The sequence below is a fragment of the Bos javanicus genome, chromosome 26 (genome assembly GCF_032452875.1).
Source record: "Bos javanicus breed banteng chromosome 26, ARS-OSU_banteng_1.0, whole genome shotgun sequence".
Taxonomy (NCBI): Eukaryota; Metazoa; Chordata; class Mammalia; order Artiodactyla; family Bovidae; genus Bos; species Bos javanicus.
In genome coordinates this window covers 22,502,550-22,519,153 of record NC_083893.1, presented here as the reverse complement: position 1 = coordinate 22,519,153, position 16,604 = coordinate 22,502,550, and the positions used below count along the sequence as shown (strand labels likewise).

The 16,604-nt window shown below is 40.0% G+C and overlaps 1 protein-coding gene across 7 annotated transcripts in view; it reads left to right on the top strand.

The window, feature by feature from the left end:
- Positions 1–16,604, top strand: part of ARMH3 (armadillo like helical domain containing 3) — a 177,780-nt gene that overhangs the window by 118,266 nt on the left and 42,910 nt on the right. The window contains exons 24-25 of one of the 7 annotated variants that reach the window (XR_009733794.1): positions 12,956–13,058; positions 14,211–14,398. The exons of 5 other annotated variants lie outside the window; for them this stretch is intronic. Coding sequence is in view for 1 of the 2 variants with exons in the window: in XM_061403219.1 (XP_061259203.1) it covers positions 12,956–13,031 (76 nt within the window). In the remaining variant the exon portion in view is untranslated. The remainder of the gene's footprint in view (positions 1–12,955; positions 13,059–14,210; positions 14,399–16,604) is intronic. One more of the 7 variants, XM_061403219.1, reaches the window with a different exon arrangement.

Sequence of the window (16,604 nt, the reverse complement as noted above, 5' to 3'; positions counted from 1 at the left end):
ACAAGAATCTGCTTCAGAAAACTAAATATTTTTAACGTATACTATGCAGTAGGATGATACAGAAAGGGAGGACTTTAGTTTTGTTTTAAAATGCCAGTAAGAAATTCCTTAGAGGTCGAGTAGTTAGGACTCCTTGATTTCACTGCCAAGGGCTGGGGTTCAGTCCCTCCTCAGGGAACTAAGATTCCCACAAGCTGTGTGACAGGACCAAAAAAATTACAAGATAAATTGCCAATATATCTGAACTTTTGACCTAACATATCTGGAGCCCCGCTTGTGTGCCAGAATTTTTAAAATGTTCTAGTCAAATTCCTTATTGACAGATATAGAAGATTAAGATATTTATGCCACAAGTTCAGAGATTTGGGCTGCGAATTGTGGAAGTGATTGGAGACAAAATGTACCCAAAGTATTTATTCACTGGGTAGTGTCATCTAAAATCTAGAGAAAAGTAAAACATTTCAAATCAAGTGATTTTTTTTTTTTAATATATATCATTTGTTCAGTTGCTTAGTCGTGTCCAGCTCTTTGTGACTGCAGCACAACAGGCTTTCCAGTCCTTCACTATCTCCTGGAGTTTGCTCAAACTTATGTCCATTGTGTCAGTGATGCCATGCAACCATCTCATCCTCTGAAACCCTCTTCTCCTGCCCTTAATCTTTCCCAGCATCAGAGTCTTTTCCAATGAGTCGACTCTTTGCATCAGGTGACCAAAGTATTGGAGCTTCAGCATCAATCCTTCCGATGAATATTCAGAGTTAGTTTCTTTTAGGATTGGCTGGTTTGATCTCCTTGCGGTCCAAGGGACTCTCAAGAGTCTTCTCCAGCACCACAGTCTGAAAGTATTAATTCTTTGGCGCTCAGCCTTCTTTATTGTCCAACTCTCACATCCATACCTGACTACTGGATCTGTACATGACTACTGGAAAAATCATTGCTTTGACTATACGGACCTTTGTTGGCAAAGTGATGTCTCTGCATTTTAATATGCTGCCTAGGTTTCTCATAGCTTTCCTTCCAAATAGGGAGGGTCTTTTAATTTCATGGCTGCAGTCACCGTCCACAGTGATTTTGGAGCCCACGAAAAGTAAATATGTCATTGTTTCCACTTTTTCCCCATCTATTTGCCAATGAAGTGATGGGACTGGATGCCATGATCTTAGTTTTTGAGTCCTGAGTTGTTTGTTTTTTTTTTTTAATTTTATTTTATTTTTAAACTTTACAATATTGTATTGGTTTTGCCATATATAGAAATGAATATCCAAATGAATCCGCCACAGGTATACATGTGTTCCCAATCCTGAACTCTCCTCCCTCCTCCCTCCCCATACCATCCCTCTGGGTCATCCCAGTGCACCAGCCCCAAGCATCCAGTATCGTGCATCGAACCTGGACTGGCGACTCGTTTCATATATGATATTATACATGTTTCAATGCCATTCTCCCAAATCATCCCACCCTCTCCCTCTCCCACAGAGTCCAAAAGACTGTTGAATACATCTGTGTCTCTTTTGCTGTCTCGTATACAGGGTTATTGTTACCATCTTTCTAAATTCCATATATATGCGTTAGTATACTGTATTGGTGTTTTTCTTTCTGGCTTACTTCACTCTGTATAATAGGCTCCAGTTTCATCCACCTCATTAGAACTGATTCAAATGTATTCTTTTTAATGGCTGAGTAATACTCCATTGTGTATGTGTATCATAGCTTTCTTATCCATTCATCTGCTGATGGACATCTAGGTTGCTTCCATGTCCTGGCTACTATAAACAGTGCTGCGATGAACATTGGAGTACACGTGTCTCTTTCAATTCTGGTTTCCTCAGTGTGTATGCCCAGCATTGGGATTGCTGGATCATAAGGCAGTTCTATTTCCAGTTTTTTAAGGAATCTCCACACTGTTCTCCATAGTGGCTGTACTAGTTTGCATTCCCACCAACAGTGTAAGAGGGTTCCCTTTTCTCCACATCCTCTCCAGCATTTATTGCTTGTAGACTTCTGGATCGCAGCCATTCTGACTGGCGTGAAATGATACCTCATTGCGGTTTTGATTTGCATTTCTCTGATAATGAGTGATGTTGAGCATCTTTTCATGTGTTTGTTAGCCATCTGTATGTCTTCTTTGGAGAAATGTCTATTTAGTTCTTTGGCCCATTTTTTGATTGGGTCATTTGTTTTTCTGGAATTGAGCTGTAGGAATTGCTTGTATATTTTTGAATGAGTTTTAAGTCAGCTTTCTCACTCTCCTCTTTCACCCTCATGAAGAAGCTCTTCAGTTTCTCTTCATTCTCTGCCATTAGAGAGGTTGTTGATATTTCTCTGGGAAGTGTGGATTCCAGCTTGTGATTCATCCAGCCTGGAATTTCATATGATGTACTCTGCATATAAGTTAAATAAGCAGGGTGGCTATATTCAGCCTTGACATACTCCTTTCCCAGTTTTGAACTAGTCCATTGTCCATGTCTTGTTCTAACCATTGCTTATTGACCTGCATACAGGTTTCTCAGGAGATGGTCTGGTATTCCCATCTCTTTAAGAATTTTCCACAGTTTGTTGTGATCCACACAGTCAAAGGCTTTAGTGTAGTCAATGAAGCAGATGTTTTTCTGGAATTCCCTTGTCGCACAATTGCACTCATCTTGCACACTAGTAAAGTAATGCTCAAAATTCTCCAAGCCAGGCTTCAGTAGTATGTGAGCCATGAACTTCCAGATGTTCAAGCTGGTTTTAGAAAAGGCAGAGGAACCAGAGATCAAATTGCCAACATCCGCTGAATCATGGAAAAAGCAAGAGAGTTCCAGAAAAACATCTATTTCTGCTTTATTGACTATGCCAAAGCCTTGGACTGTGTGAATCACAATAGACTCTGGAAGATTCTGACACAGATGGGAATACCAGACCACCTGACCCACCTGTTGAGAAACCTGTAGGCAGGCCAGGAAGCAACAGTTAGAACTGGACATGGAACAACAGACTGCTTCCAAATAGGAAAAGGAGTACATCAAGGATGTATATTATCACCCTGCTTATTTAACATCTATGCAGAGTACATCATGAGAAACACTGGGCTGGATGAAGCACAAGCTGGAATCAAGACTGCTGGGAAAAATACCAATAACCTCAGATATGCAGATGACAGCATCCTTATAGCAGAAAGTGAAGAAGAACTAAAGAGCCTCTTGATGAAAGTGAAAGAGGAGAGTGAAAAAGTTGACTTAAAGCTCAGCATTCAGAAAACTAACATCACAGCATCCAGTCCCATCACTTCATGGCAAATAGATGGGGAAACAGTGGAAACAGTGACTGACTTTATTTTTCTGGGCTCCAAAATCACTACAGATGGTGACTGCAGCCATGAAATTAAAAGATGCTTACTCTTTGGAAGGAAAGTTATGACCAAGCTAGACAGCATATTCAAAAGCAGAGACATTACTTTGTCAACAAAGGTCCATCTAGTCAAGGCTATGGTTTTTCCAGTAGTCATGTATGGATGTGAGAGTTGGACTATAAAGAAAGCTAAGCGCCGAAGAATTGATACTTTTGAACTGTGGTGTTGGAGAAGACTCCTGAGAGTCCCTTGGACTGCAAGGAGATCCAACCAGTCCATCCTAAAGGAGATCAGTCCTGGGTGTTCATTGGAAGGACTGATGTTGAAGCTGAAACTCCAATATTTTGGCCACCTGATGCAAAGAGCTGACTCATTTGAAAAGACCGTGATGTTGAGAGGGATTGGGGGCAGGAGGAGAAGGGGACGACAGAGGATGAGATGGTTGGATGGTATCACCGACTCAATGGACATGAGTTTGGATAAACTCCGGGAGTTGGTGATGGACAGGGAGGCCTGGCGTGCTGTGGTTCATGGGGTTGCAAAGAGTTGGACACAATTGAGCGACTGAACTGAACTTGCTTTCTCTGTAATCTGGTGGATGTTGGCAGTTTGATCTCTGCTTCCTCTGCCTTTTCTAAATCCACCTTGTACATCTGGAAGTTCTCAGTTGATATCATTAGAAATGTCATATTCTGTAGGGCAGTTATTGAACATCTTTTACTTTTTATAAGATTAAGTGTTTTCCTCATAATTGTCTGATAAACTGTCCATAGCTGAAATAATAATTTATTTTACCATATCTCCATCAAAAAATGATATAGTAACCAGAGATTACAGATTCTGATCCTGTTAAAAATCATTAAAAAATTTTTATTGGACTTTTTTTCTTCATTAGAAGAGTTTATTCAGATGTTCTGCCTTGGGGAGATTTTTACAGGCTTTTTTAAATTAATTATTTTTTTAATTGAAGAATAATTGCTTTACAGAATTTTGTTGTTTTTTGTCAAACATCAACATGAATCGGCCATAGATATATAGATATAGATATAGATATATGTCCCCTTTGTTGGACATTTAATTCTGATTTCAGACAGTGTATTCTGTTGATTCATTTTTAATGTTAAGAATAAACTTCTTTATATTTGCTGACATTTTTTAGTGGTATTATTATCCTGAAAAGTTGTTTTCACAACAAAAAGCCTTTTTTTTTGCCTTGCTGAGGCAAATTGCAGTTGCCGTTCATTATGAGGCTGACAACATACCTTCTTCCAGTCTCTTTTTCTTTGGTGTTCTGAAGTAGTACTGTTATTTGCATCTCTACTCAATAATACGTCAGTAATATGCCTTCATTTTGAACTTAAAAATCTTTTCATATTTACCTTATAAAACTAGAAACATAATTTAACTATAATTAAAAGCTAACAGGTACTTTAATTACCAATTCTGAGTTGTGTAGGTATCACTGTAACTCAGTAGTTCTCAATTAATGTAGTTTTGCCCCCCAGGGGACATTTGGTATGTCTGGTCATCACAGCTTGTGGAGGTGGGGGAGTGCTGCGACATATAGTAAATAGAGACCAGTTGGTGCTGCTGCTACTAAGTCATGTCAGTCGTGTCCAACTCTGTGCGACCCCATAGATGGCAGCCCACCAGGCTCCCCGTCCCTGGGATTCTCCAGGCAAGAACACTGGAGTGGGTTGCCATTTCCTTCTCCAGTGCATGAAAGTGAAAAGTGAAAGTGAAGTCGCTCAGTCGTGTCCGACTCTTAGTGACCTCATGGACTGCAGCCTACCAGGCTTCTCCGTCCCTGGGATTTTCCAGGCAGGAGTACTGGAGTGGGGTGCCATTGCCTTCTCCCAATAGAGACCAGGGATGCTGCTAAACCCAAGACAGCCCCCATAACACATTGCCTACCCCAAATGTCAGTAGTGCTGAGATTAGGGAGCCCTGCTGGGACTCCTGCTGTCTGCATAAAATATTTTTTAAATATATTACATTATTAAATCCATATGTAGAAAGTCATTTGACCTGAATCAATCCATTGGTATCAAGTAAGTCGGTGATAGGTTTATGGGTAGTACTAGAAATGACACACATGCCCAGTGTACGATACAGTGATTAAAGTGTAATGAAGTCATTCCAAAATGAAGTTGTATCTAATGGAATAATTCACACTGCTTTAGTGTTTTCAGTTTAAATTAACTAAAATAAAATTCGGTTCCTCAGTTGCACTAGCCACATTTCAAGTGGTCAATATTCACATATGGCTAGTGGCCACAGAAGAAGTCTAGAAAATTAGACATGACAGATTGATTAACACCCATCCACACACTATGGGGCAGGAGATGGGGACAGTCAACTCCTTACTCACCTTAGGGTTTGAAATGTGGTGTTTTAGCCTAGTTTTTGTAGGTACTAGATAGCTCTACTTTCTTCCTAAAAACAAAGAGACCAACACAATTTTTTATTAGAATATTACTCCAAGTTCTTACCTGCATTTTTTCTAAGGTCAGTTACTACTGAAAAGCAGGTCTGACATAGGTGGTACATTAGAGTCTCAGCTGTTCCTGTATCCCCGTGAAACTGTTTGATCACAACTATTACTCCATTTCCTGAGCTTCTATTCACATATTGTTGAAACTAGTCAGAGAATGAAGAAGTATTCATCATAATTCTCAATATATACTTCCTTCTCACTTAAAAAGCACCTTTTCATATATCTGAAAACACAGCAAATTATAGAAATGCTTAAGGGTCCTTAAGTAAGACACACTCAGAAGTGCTAAGGCTTGTTTCTGTTGTCAAACAGGATGTCAGTTTGTCTCCCCTTCAGTAATAATGTTTAAAGCACAGCTTAGTAGCTCTTTGAGGTCTAGTGTAATAAAGCTGTCATCTTTCATCCCTGCTTGTTCTACCTTCAGCTGAAGGTTTTAGTCTGCTGCTGCTGCTGCTAAGTCACTTCAGTCGTGTCCGACTCTGTGTGACCCCATAGACGTCAGCCCACCAGGCTCCCCCGCCCCTGGGATTCTCCAGGCAAGAACACTGGAGTGGGTTGCCATTTCCTTCTCCAATGCAGGAAAGTGAAAAGTTAAAATGAAGTCGCTCAGTCGTGTCTCTTAGCGACCCCATGGACTGCAGCCCACCAGGCTCCACCATCCATGGGATTCTCCAGGCAAGAGCACTGGAGTGGGATGCCATTGCCTTCTCCCGGTTTTAGTCTAAATAGGTGGAAATCCAGATGTAGTTTTCTTTTTTTGGGGGGTACCTACGTTGTATCGTTACATCATGGGGCATATAACTGACTTTTTCTTTCTAAAATTAGAAACTCATGTTAACTAGTAGAAAGTGCTGTTCTATTTATTTATTTCTTAACTTTTTTTACCCTGTGTATCTGATTCTTTGTAGCTCCCTAGGTGAACAAGTTTCACAGTTTTCACTACCAACATGGTCTTGCCTCTTGAACTTCATACCCTACTACAGACAGGTCCCACAAGTAATTCAAACTTGACATTCCAAAAAATATGCCTTACTGAATGTACCAATTGAAGAACCATATCAGTTTGTGTTTACTATCTCAATTAATGGTATCATTGTTCAATTGCCTAAAGCAGAAATCTCAAGGTTGATTTAGAGCCTTCTCTGTCCTTTACTCAGTCAGTCAGTAGGTTCTTTCAGCTTTACCTCTTCAATTTTTCTCAGGTTAATTCTCTATTTCTACAACTACCATTTTAGTTCAAGGTCTCATAATGTCTCACATTTATTCAGTCACTAGAGCTGAATTTCAGAAGTGCAGGCCATCAACACTGATGATGAGAGTATGTTGGAACCACGTTTGAGGGCAGTTTGGCAATATCTAATAAAGTCCAAGTTGCCCAAACCTTACAGTACAGTAATTTCATTCCTAAGTATATATCTTTGACAAACTTTCCCAAATGATTCCAAGAATATATAAATAAGAACACATGTTGAGACTTCTCTGGTGGTCCAGTGATTTGGACCGTGCTTCCAGTGCAGGGGATACAGGTTCGATTCCTAGTTGGGGAACTAAGATCCTGCATGCGGTGGGTGTAGCCAAAAAAAAAACCAAACACCCTGTGTTAAGTATTGTTTTAAATACCAAGAGAGCTGAAAACCACCTACATTTTCAGCAACAGAATATATTGTGTATTTACCCACTGGAATATTTTATAACACTGAAAATGGATTAGAACCATACAAATCGATAGAAATCTCACAAATATTGAATAAAAATTGCAGAATATAAGGTAATATGCCCATATTAAAAACAAAACTTAATAAATCTATGTTATTTAGAGACATATTTAGTAAAAGAATAAAGCTGTTGCATATAGGGATGATAAATACCAAAATCAGGAGAGTGTTTACTTCTAGGAAGAGAGAGACAGGTATGCAATCCAGAAGAGGTACCTGGAGTGTTTGAAAGGTATTTGTAGTACTTTCTTAAGTTGGATATTGAGTAAACAAACATTCATTATATTCTCTTCTGCATTCTTTTCTGTGTCTAAGCTATTTCATTAGAAAAATCATTAGATTTTAAACCTTGTGTGATTCCCTATCATTGATAGGCATAGGATAATGTCCAAATCTCTTCATCTGACATCTTTCTAACCTTACTACAGCTCTCCTATCTGTCCTAAGATCTGGCTGAATCAGACTTGGCCACCGAGTACTAAATTTAATACCTTTGTGCCTTGTGCATGCTTTTTATCCAGAATGTCTTCCGATTCCTCTTTTCACCTAGCAAAATCTTATTTAATGCTTCAAAATCTAATGTCACCTTCCTACAAAGTTTACTGGATTCTTTGAGGCAGAATGGTTCACACCTGCATTGCTATAGGACTCTGTATTGTACATTTCTGTCTTAGAACACTTATCACTTTGAAGTATAGTTGTTTACATGTCTGTCCATCACTAGATAGTGAACATCTAAGGACAGAGACTGTGTTTGTTTACTTCTGGAATCTCTGCCCCTCATACAGTGCAGTATGGTACAATAAATGTTTGTTGGATGCATGAATAGATGACTGGAATGGATGTTCTAAGGCTTTATACTACTACTGTTGTCTTCTAGAATCATCAGCTGACCTGAGGTCCTAAAAAGCTAGGAAAGTGGATATTGAGTTGCCTAAGAAGTTCTTGTAGGGCTCCCCACTTTAATAGTACTTCCCAGATATGTCTCTGGATCCCCATTATAAAAGTCTGCTTCACATCTTAATAGACAACAGTCTTGGCAGCTCCTGGGCTAACCTGGTATAGCCAGGAAGTAATGCTTTGGAATTGTTACCAGTGTCTCCCTTATTTATGAGCTGAGTTATTTATCCCAACACAGTAGAGCTTACTAACTTCTGATTTCCTCCAGGATAACAAGAGCACAGCCAAAAGATTTTAATTATCTGAAACGGGGCTTTGAGACAGCTAAAGCCACTTTGAAATGAATTATTGATAGCATTATGCATTGTTTTTCTTCCCTTTTTTAAAGTAACAAGGCAATTAATGATATTTTTATCTTGCAGATTCACTGAATTTTAAGGATGATTTTAAGGATTCCTTAAAAAAAACCCTCATTGGCTGAGTGATGGGTTGCTGTCATTTATCTAAGCTAGAGGCTCTGCTGAAGGAATCTGTGATTCTGATGCTGTTTATACACTCATGATATAGCTGTTTTGATGCCTTACTCCTCTTGGCAGTAAGGTGTTTTTTCAGGCTCTTCATGAGGTTAAAGGTTCTCTGTGTGCTTCTGAGGACCTTCCCAAATGTATATTGTCTTATAAGCCAAAGGGCAACCAAGGAAGCTGTTAGAATTAATAGGCAGCTGCAGAGCAGAGCCATTTAGTCTCTTCACTGTGGTTTGGTGGAGATCAGAGTCTAGAGGCTTGTCTAGCTTTAAGTGAAGCAGCTGCATTACCAGCTGGAGACTGACACACTGCAGAGGGCGGGTGCAGCACAGCTGAGATCCATCCACTCCCATATGAGACTGAAAGGGCTGCCTTCAGCTTTGATAGTTGCTTTGTATCTACACTTAGTTTAGGGGAGGGGAGGCTCAGAACTTGCCATGAGCATCTTTATGTTAGCACTGAGCAAAAAGCTGCAAACAGGACCCAGCGGGCAAAGGTTTCATGGCTTTCACTAAGATATCCTGATTCCCGTTAGCTGGAAAAGATGTAAAACAAGACTCTGGGAAAGGAAGCTATAACTTTTCTCTTTGCTCAGTTGCTCAGTCATGTCCAGCTCTTTTGCGACCCCCTGGACTGTAGCTCGCCAGGCACCTCTGTCCACAGGATTCTTCAGTCAAGAATACTGGATTGGGTTGCCATTTCCTCCAGGGGATCTTCCCTGCTTTCTGATCAAACCCACATATCCTGCACCTCCTGCATTGGCAGGTGGGTTCTTTACCACTGAGCCACCTGAGAATCCCAACTTTTCTCTTTGGTTTACTGGAAAACTTGGATGGCTGTGTTTTTTGTTGTTTTTTAGTTGCAATAACCTCAATTTAACTAATCTAGTAAGGTTTCTTTAGTCTGATTTAGTAAAAGTTGGGTAATAGTCTCCATCCCTATAAGAAAATGTGTCAAAACATTCTTCTCTTCCCTTCCCTGATTAACTCATATTTCCATACTCTGCTCAAGCACCATCTCCCTTCAGGGTGCCTTTCCTAAGTCCCCAGCTTGGTCTAATATCCCTCCTCTGCACATTCATGATATCTCTCGTTGACTCTGTCTGTCTAGCTCTTACAACATTATAATGAGATTGCCTGTCTGTGGCATGTCTATTCCACTAATCTATAAGTTCCTTGTTACCTGGGATCAGATTTCATTCACCTCCCCTATTGCCTTGCATAGTACCTACACATGGTAGGTATTCACATGTTTGTCAGACAAACTAAACTGTCACATCGTGGTCTGTGCTATCAAACCCTTAGCTTCAGACACTATAGGATTTTCTAGGACTTTGTAGGGACAGTGTTCTTTCACTAGGCGAAAAAGCAGTCAATTTGCAGAGTAGGGGAGGTAAAGAAGATAGAAGATTTCTTTCTTTCTTAAATGGTGCATACAGGATAAACAAAGTTCTAGAATCACTTTAACACTAAATCTGTCCTTTTGGTAACATCACTTTTTCAGGAGAGGAAAAGCTTACCACTATTTCTGGTATATTGGAGAGAAAGCAGATAATAACTTCTTTGTGAGCATAAAACAATTATACCCAGCCTCCTGTGGAGACAGTTTGCCAGAGCCAACTGCCTCGCCCTCCACATGGGCTTCATTTTCTTACTCCGGATTTCATAGACTCTCCCCCAAAGACCTTCATCTTGTTGCACTATTATGATGAATGTGTGGAGCTGGCTCTCACCCCCTGCTTTACTAGCTATTACTGGAGGTGCTGTCAAAGAATCAGGTCCCAAATTTATCCTCCCATTAAGTCCTCTCCTGGGCAGCTCTGCTTGGTTCTGAGTAGTAGTCATCTAGTCTCCTCTCCTTTTCCCACCTCCCACTGCCTTTGAATGTAAGGAAACTGCAGGCTCTGTTGCAAACAAAGAGCTACCGTAGAAAGTAAGCCTGTAAATCATTTTTACCACAGCTCTTTGTTTACACTTGTTCTAGGTCTAGAGAGAAGTTCAAATATGTGAGTGCCTATGTGTGCATGTGCTACAAGACCTCCAGTTTGGGTCACAAACCCATTCCATCTCATTTTCTCAGTAGCTGGTCATGTCTTCTCCCAGCAATGTCTTTGGGAATCTCCTCTTGATAATGAGTTAAAGATTTATAGATCTGTAAACTCAGAGGCCTTATCTACTTGTCTGTATACTGTTAACTACTCCTCCAAGTGACAGACACATGGCCTTTGATGAGTTTTTTAAAATGTGTTATATGATTTTGTAATTTGTCCCCACAAGGACTCTGACAGCCATCCTCTTGTGAGAGTTTCTGTTGAATAAAAGCTCTCTGGGTCTCTAACTTAGTAGACTACCATTTAGTCAGTTTGAGACTTTTTTTTTTTTTTTTTTACTCTTCTTTGCTGAAAAAAATAGGACCAAATGTATATCAGGTACCATTTGTAAATCTAGAATGATTGATAAAACACCAGTTTCCTTTAACAAACAGTGAATTATGTTTAACAATAGATAGTGATTAGGTTGTTGAGAAAAATCTGACCCTTTAAATTTGGAGCTAACTCATTAATAAAGCAGATATTAGCAGAGGCTAATAGTAGCAGAGGCTACTATTAACACTGAAAAAGCAATATTCCTCAGTAGTATTTCTTTTCCTGTGGAGAAAGTGTATTGCATTATTGTTGTTGTTCAGTTGCTTAGTCGTGTCCCACTCTTTGCAACCCCATGGACTGCAACACGCCAGGCTTCCATGTTCTTCACCATCTCCCAGAATTTACTCAAACTAATGTTCATTGAGTTGATGATGCCATCCAGCCATCTCATCCTTTGTCACCCCCTTCTCCTCTTGCCCTCAGTCTTTGCAGTGAAATTTTAACTTTTCCCCTTTTCAGTGAGAAGAGATACCATCAACTTCACCTAAACGGAATGGTTCAAAACTTTGAGCAGCTTATTTATTCTTCTTGATTTACCTGATTACTTCTTAATTTACTCAACTATCCTATTCTCCTTACTTTACTATCCAGCTCCCCTGCTTTTTCTCCAACACCCATACTTTCTACCTCTCAGGGCTCCTTTCTCTAGCCAACCCCAACACCTGCCTCTACTAGTTATACTCAGGTTTCTTAGCATTAAACCACTTGTACTAGGACTTTCTGAAGGCAATAGAACACAGCCAGAGCAGGTGAGAGAAGCCTGCTTCTTCAGAGCTGCAAAGAAAGGCAAAGCGCTCCACCACAGTGGGTGGGCCAGCAGTCAGGGCGCGTAGCAAGGCATTTCGGTGGTTAGCACCTGCAGGTTCAGAGCTGACAGTGCGCTGTAATAAGATTCATCTCTGTTCACTTAACTGATGTGGGCTTTATGGTAAATGTTCTCTTGCTTAATTACTTTGGCAGAGTCGCTGATTGCCTTTCCTGAGGAGTTCTAAAAGATACCCCTGGGATGGAGCATAAACCCCTTTTCATGTCTTTTAATTTCATTCTTTACTTGGGGTAGTTGAAAACCAGTATGTGATCCATATGCCCACCTTCCTCTCTCTGATGACATGAACATTGGGCCCACTCCTTGCTAGTATGGTGTCCATATGGCCCACACTGGACTAACCCAGGAATCTGGTCAGCCGTCTTCTGTTTTTATCCACATGAGATCCCCATTCTTCCCTCTCCACCACTGAAGTATATGCACAGCTCTTCCCACTTAGTTTGGAATCCATGTGCCTGTTTTTCTCTAACTATAGTATGGAATCCACAGAATATTCCCTGCTCTCCCCAGTCTAGCATGTGATTCACTAAATTAATTCCCTGTTTTTGAAGTGATAGGAAAAGAAGCCTAAGTTAGTCAGTTACTAATTATTATTATTATTTTTTTTGCCATCCTGTCCCCCATACTCAAAATTATAAGTGTCTTATAAGTTGATTAATTGTGCTGATGGGAATGAGGTATAATTAAAATGTTTCAGGGTTTTGGCACATGTCAGTTTTTTTTTTTTTTTTTTAAAGTTCTCAGGTCACATTCAAGGGATTGGAATGTTTACTGTTAATTAAAAATAGATCACTTCTTGGGGTTTTGAGCTGATCTCCACTGCCTCAGAAGTCCTTGCAGGTATGTATTAGGATTTTCTTGTATCCTGAAATAAGGTAGAAAGTCTGTTAGACATTTTCACATGGCCATTTTGTTCCTTTATAGTCACTAATTTCTGAGAGTGTAGAGGGGCCTTGCTTCTGGAGACAAGAAATCCAGGGCTAAACTACTAATTGCAAAGGGTATTAAAGGTTTGCATCCTGCAGCCCTAGGAACTCTGCCAGCAGCTCCTGGCCTGCTACTAGAACAAAGTAAGGGAATCTGTAGCACAGAATAATGGGATCTGAGCAGGGGGAGGCTTATCTTGTAGGTGTTTTGTCCTAGGAAAGCTTTGGAGCCTCTGTTCATTTATTGAGAGAAAGCTTTGATAAAAAGCAAGCATTTCTAAGGGGCATAGATTAAGTGATATCTTCTATGGAAATGTACATGGTCCGTTTGACTTTTGTGGTTCCTTCGTCTCCTGTGGTTCATTTTTCTTCATTTAGTTTCATTATGATTGTGGAAAGAGTGAAACAAAGTCAGGCTGATATCTAAAAAGCAAGAAGGAATTCTGTTTCCCTCTCTTGTCAGTGGTAGAAGAGATAATTTAGCCAAAATGTAAAGCCCATGGTATCTCACTTGGCTTAAATCTATGGTTTGGGGCCACAGTAACTAGAAATTAGCTCATTTTTCAAGCAAAGTAGCTATAACCAATTGCTTAATTTCCAGCAGGTGATGAGGCAGAAACCTACATTGGGTAAAATCATGCATCAAGGTAGAAATCTCAAACTGCCAAAATGCGTAGCCATGCACAGCTTCAGAAAATGAGGCAACTGTCCCTCAGGCCATGTACATTTCATACACATTAACTCTTTCTTGTTTCCCTCCAGTTAATGAATTGTGAACTTTCATTTGTCTAATGCAGAGACTAGAAGAATGTCGAGTAGGTGAATAACTTGCCGAGTGTGACACATGTGCTTCTCACCTAGAAATCGAGAGAGATACTGACTTAAATCATTCCCCAAGTTAAAACCTGAGGGTTACCATGGTGTAGTTTGGGACTACACCATTCACAGTTCCATTTCCTTCAGTCAGGAAGTTTATGGTGGTTTAGTTGCTAAGTCGTGTCTGATTCTTGCAACCCCAATGAGTTTAAGTATACTAATAAATCAAATTCTCTTGGCCAATTTACAGATTTTGGATCATTGAATAAAGCACGCGACTAGATGCATTGGCCAATAGCTCATCCTTCCTGATGGTTGCCAAAATGTCTTCTATAGTAAGGGTCCATTTTTGCATCACTGGTCTTGAATGGCCACAGAAACAGCAGTATAAAGAAGGGGATATTTGGCATGAAAGGGTTAAGACCTAGACCATTAAAGGTAAGTTAGAGGAAACAGGTCACTCGCTGAAGTTTTGACTAGTTTCAAAGTGAAAAGGTTAAAAGGTATTCCTATTTGAGGTTTTATTTTGTTTAATGTTAATCAGCAGAATCTCTGAGGCTTGTAATACACTGCTGTTAACAGGCATCAAGGGAAATTGCTTTTTTTTGTTGTTGTTGTTGAATGGGATGGGCTGAAGATTCATTGACTTCATGGAGAGGGAAGCTTGTTACTGCATGAAATGGGAGTATATGAGGCAATTCTGAAGGTGAAAAGATATGTTAATTTAAAATTAAATAACCCAGCCTCAGAGGAACCATTTTAATCACTGCCACATACCACTCAATCATACCTTCACCGTTTCTCAGAAGCCAGTCTTGTAACCTGTATGTTTGAAGGTTTCCCAGGTTGAAGCAGGTATGAATATGATGGTTTTCTTGTCCCCTTTCTTTTCTTACTTGTCTTTTTTTTTTTGGCCATGCCATGTGGCCTGTGGGATCTTAGTTCCCTGACCAGGGATCAAAGTCATGTCCCCTGCAGTCCTGCAGTGAAATTGAGGACTCCTAACCCCTGGACCATCAGGGAATTATCTTTAATTCCAGATATCTGGAAATATACTCTGTAGTACAGATCACTGGACTGCTCTTTTGGGTCTAGGAAAACGGAAACTGCTTGAGGGGATAAGTTTTCTTTAGGGCAAGTTATAGTTATATAGGAAGACACAAAGAAAAGCTTTAGAAAGGAAACCCAACTAGATGAAGAATACTTCTCTGGTACTCAGAGAGGTTGGTGTCTTGCCCAAGGCCTTGCAGCCCAGAAGTAGAGAAATCAGAGTTTTAACTCAGGTCTAATGCCTCTAAAGCTTTGTTTTTTACATTATGTGAATTATGTTGTGCAGGGAAATGATGGCATTATAACTGGGCCTTCCAAAAGGAAAACTAAGACTTTGGCTTTTTGGTGATGAAGAAAAATAGTATTCCATGTCCAGGATATGGTGAAGGACAGGGAAGCCTGGCATACTGCAGTCCGTGGGTCGCAAAAAGTCAGACACAACTTAGCAACTGAACAACAATAGTGTGAAGAAAACCATGTAAACAAAGCATGACATACAGGTGTACATGTTTAGCAAGTATTTGAGAATACAGGACCATAGCTTGATAAGACTAGGCTTGAAATCCAGATGTATCAGGCTTTAGGTATTCACCCATAATCAGACCCTTTAATGTAAATCTGTGGCCTTGTAAGAATAGTGTTAGGGTGAAACTTTTAGGAATTTTCCTCATATGTACCTTGTTGCGTATACCAGTTATGTTCCCTCCTTCCTTGGAATCAGAGCTACAGAATCTGCCTGTAAACAACCTTTGCCTGTTTTTCTCCTTTGTGCCTGAAGAATTTACATAGCAGCTTTTAGAGACAGTCTGCTTTCTCACATGTCTTAGTAAGGAAACAGGCACCATGTTCCGAGCTTCTGGATGAAACTATTATTTATTTATTGTTTCATAAAAGACCCTTAGAGACTTCTGTCTGTGAAAGGTAGCTGGGATTGTGAGAAATTGCATGTTAGGAGGATTTACTTTAGATTTGCATTGGATATAAAGAAGAACCCACATTTTCTCCTAAGCTACATTGCTACATTTTTAAGGTAACATTTCCATGCATTTCCTGGATAAGTTGGGCATTAACTATGTGTCTCAGCCATCATCCATCCAGCACTGGGAAAAAGAAAGCCACTTTGCAGAGTCATGAGTCAGAGAGAATAAGTTAAAATGGACCAAGAAATCCCCAGCCGGTTTGTAGCTCAGCCTTGTTGTTCCATCTGTCCACTTCATTTTGCTTCAGTTTATATAAGTGACCCCTGTCTTCAGCAGTAAGAAGTTGACAGTTGCATTGGAGAGTGGCCCAGATTCTTGCCCTTAAAGGTGCTTTGGGTGCAAATCCATGCCTTACTGTGACTGACTTCAGCAATTTACCTTTCTATGACATTGTCTGTTTCTTCTTCCTTTCCCTTTTTGGAACTTTCCAAGTCAGTAGCATTTAGGAGACCCAGTACCAGAGTATAACACACTCCCCAACACCTCTCCCACTCCCTACCCCTAAACAAACAAACAAAAATTCAGGCTTAATTTTAGAAGATACTAGGTTATTTTTATAAGAAATGCCAGAAAGCTTTTCCCTGGCCTCCTCATATGACTTGAAAGGAAGAGAA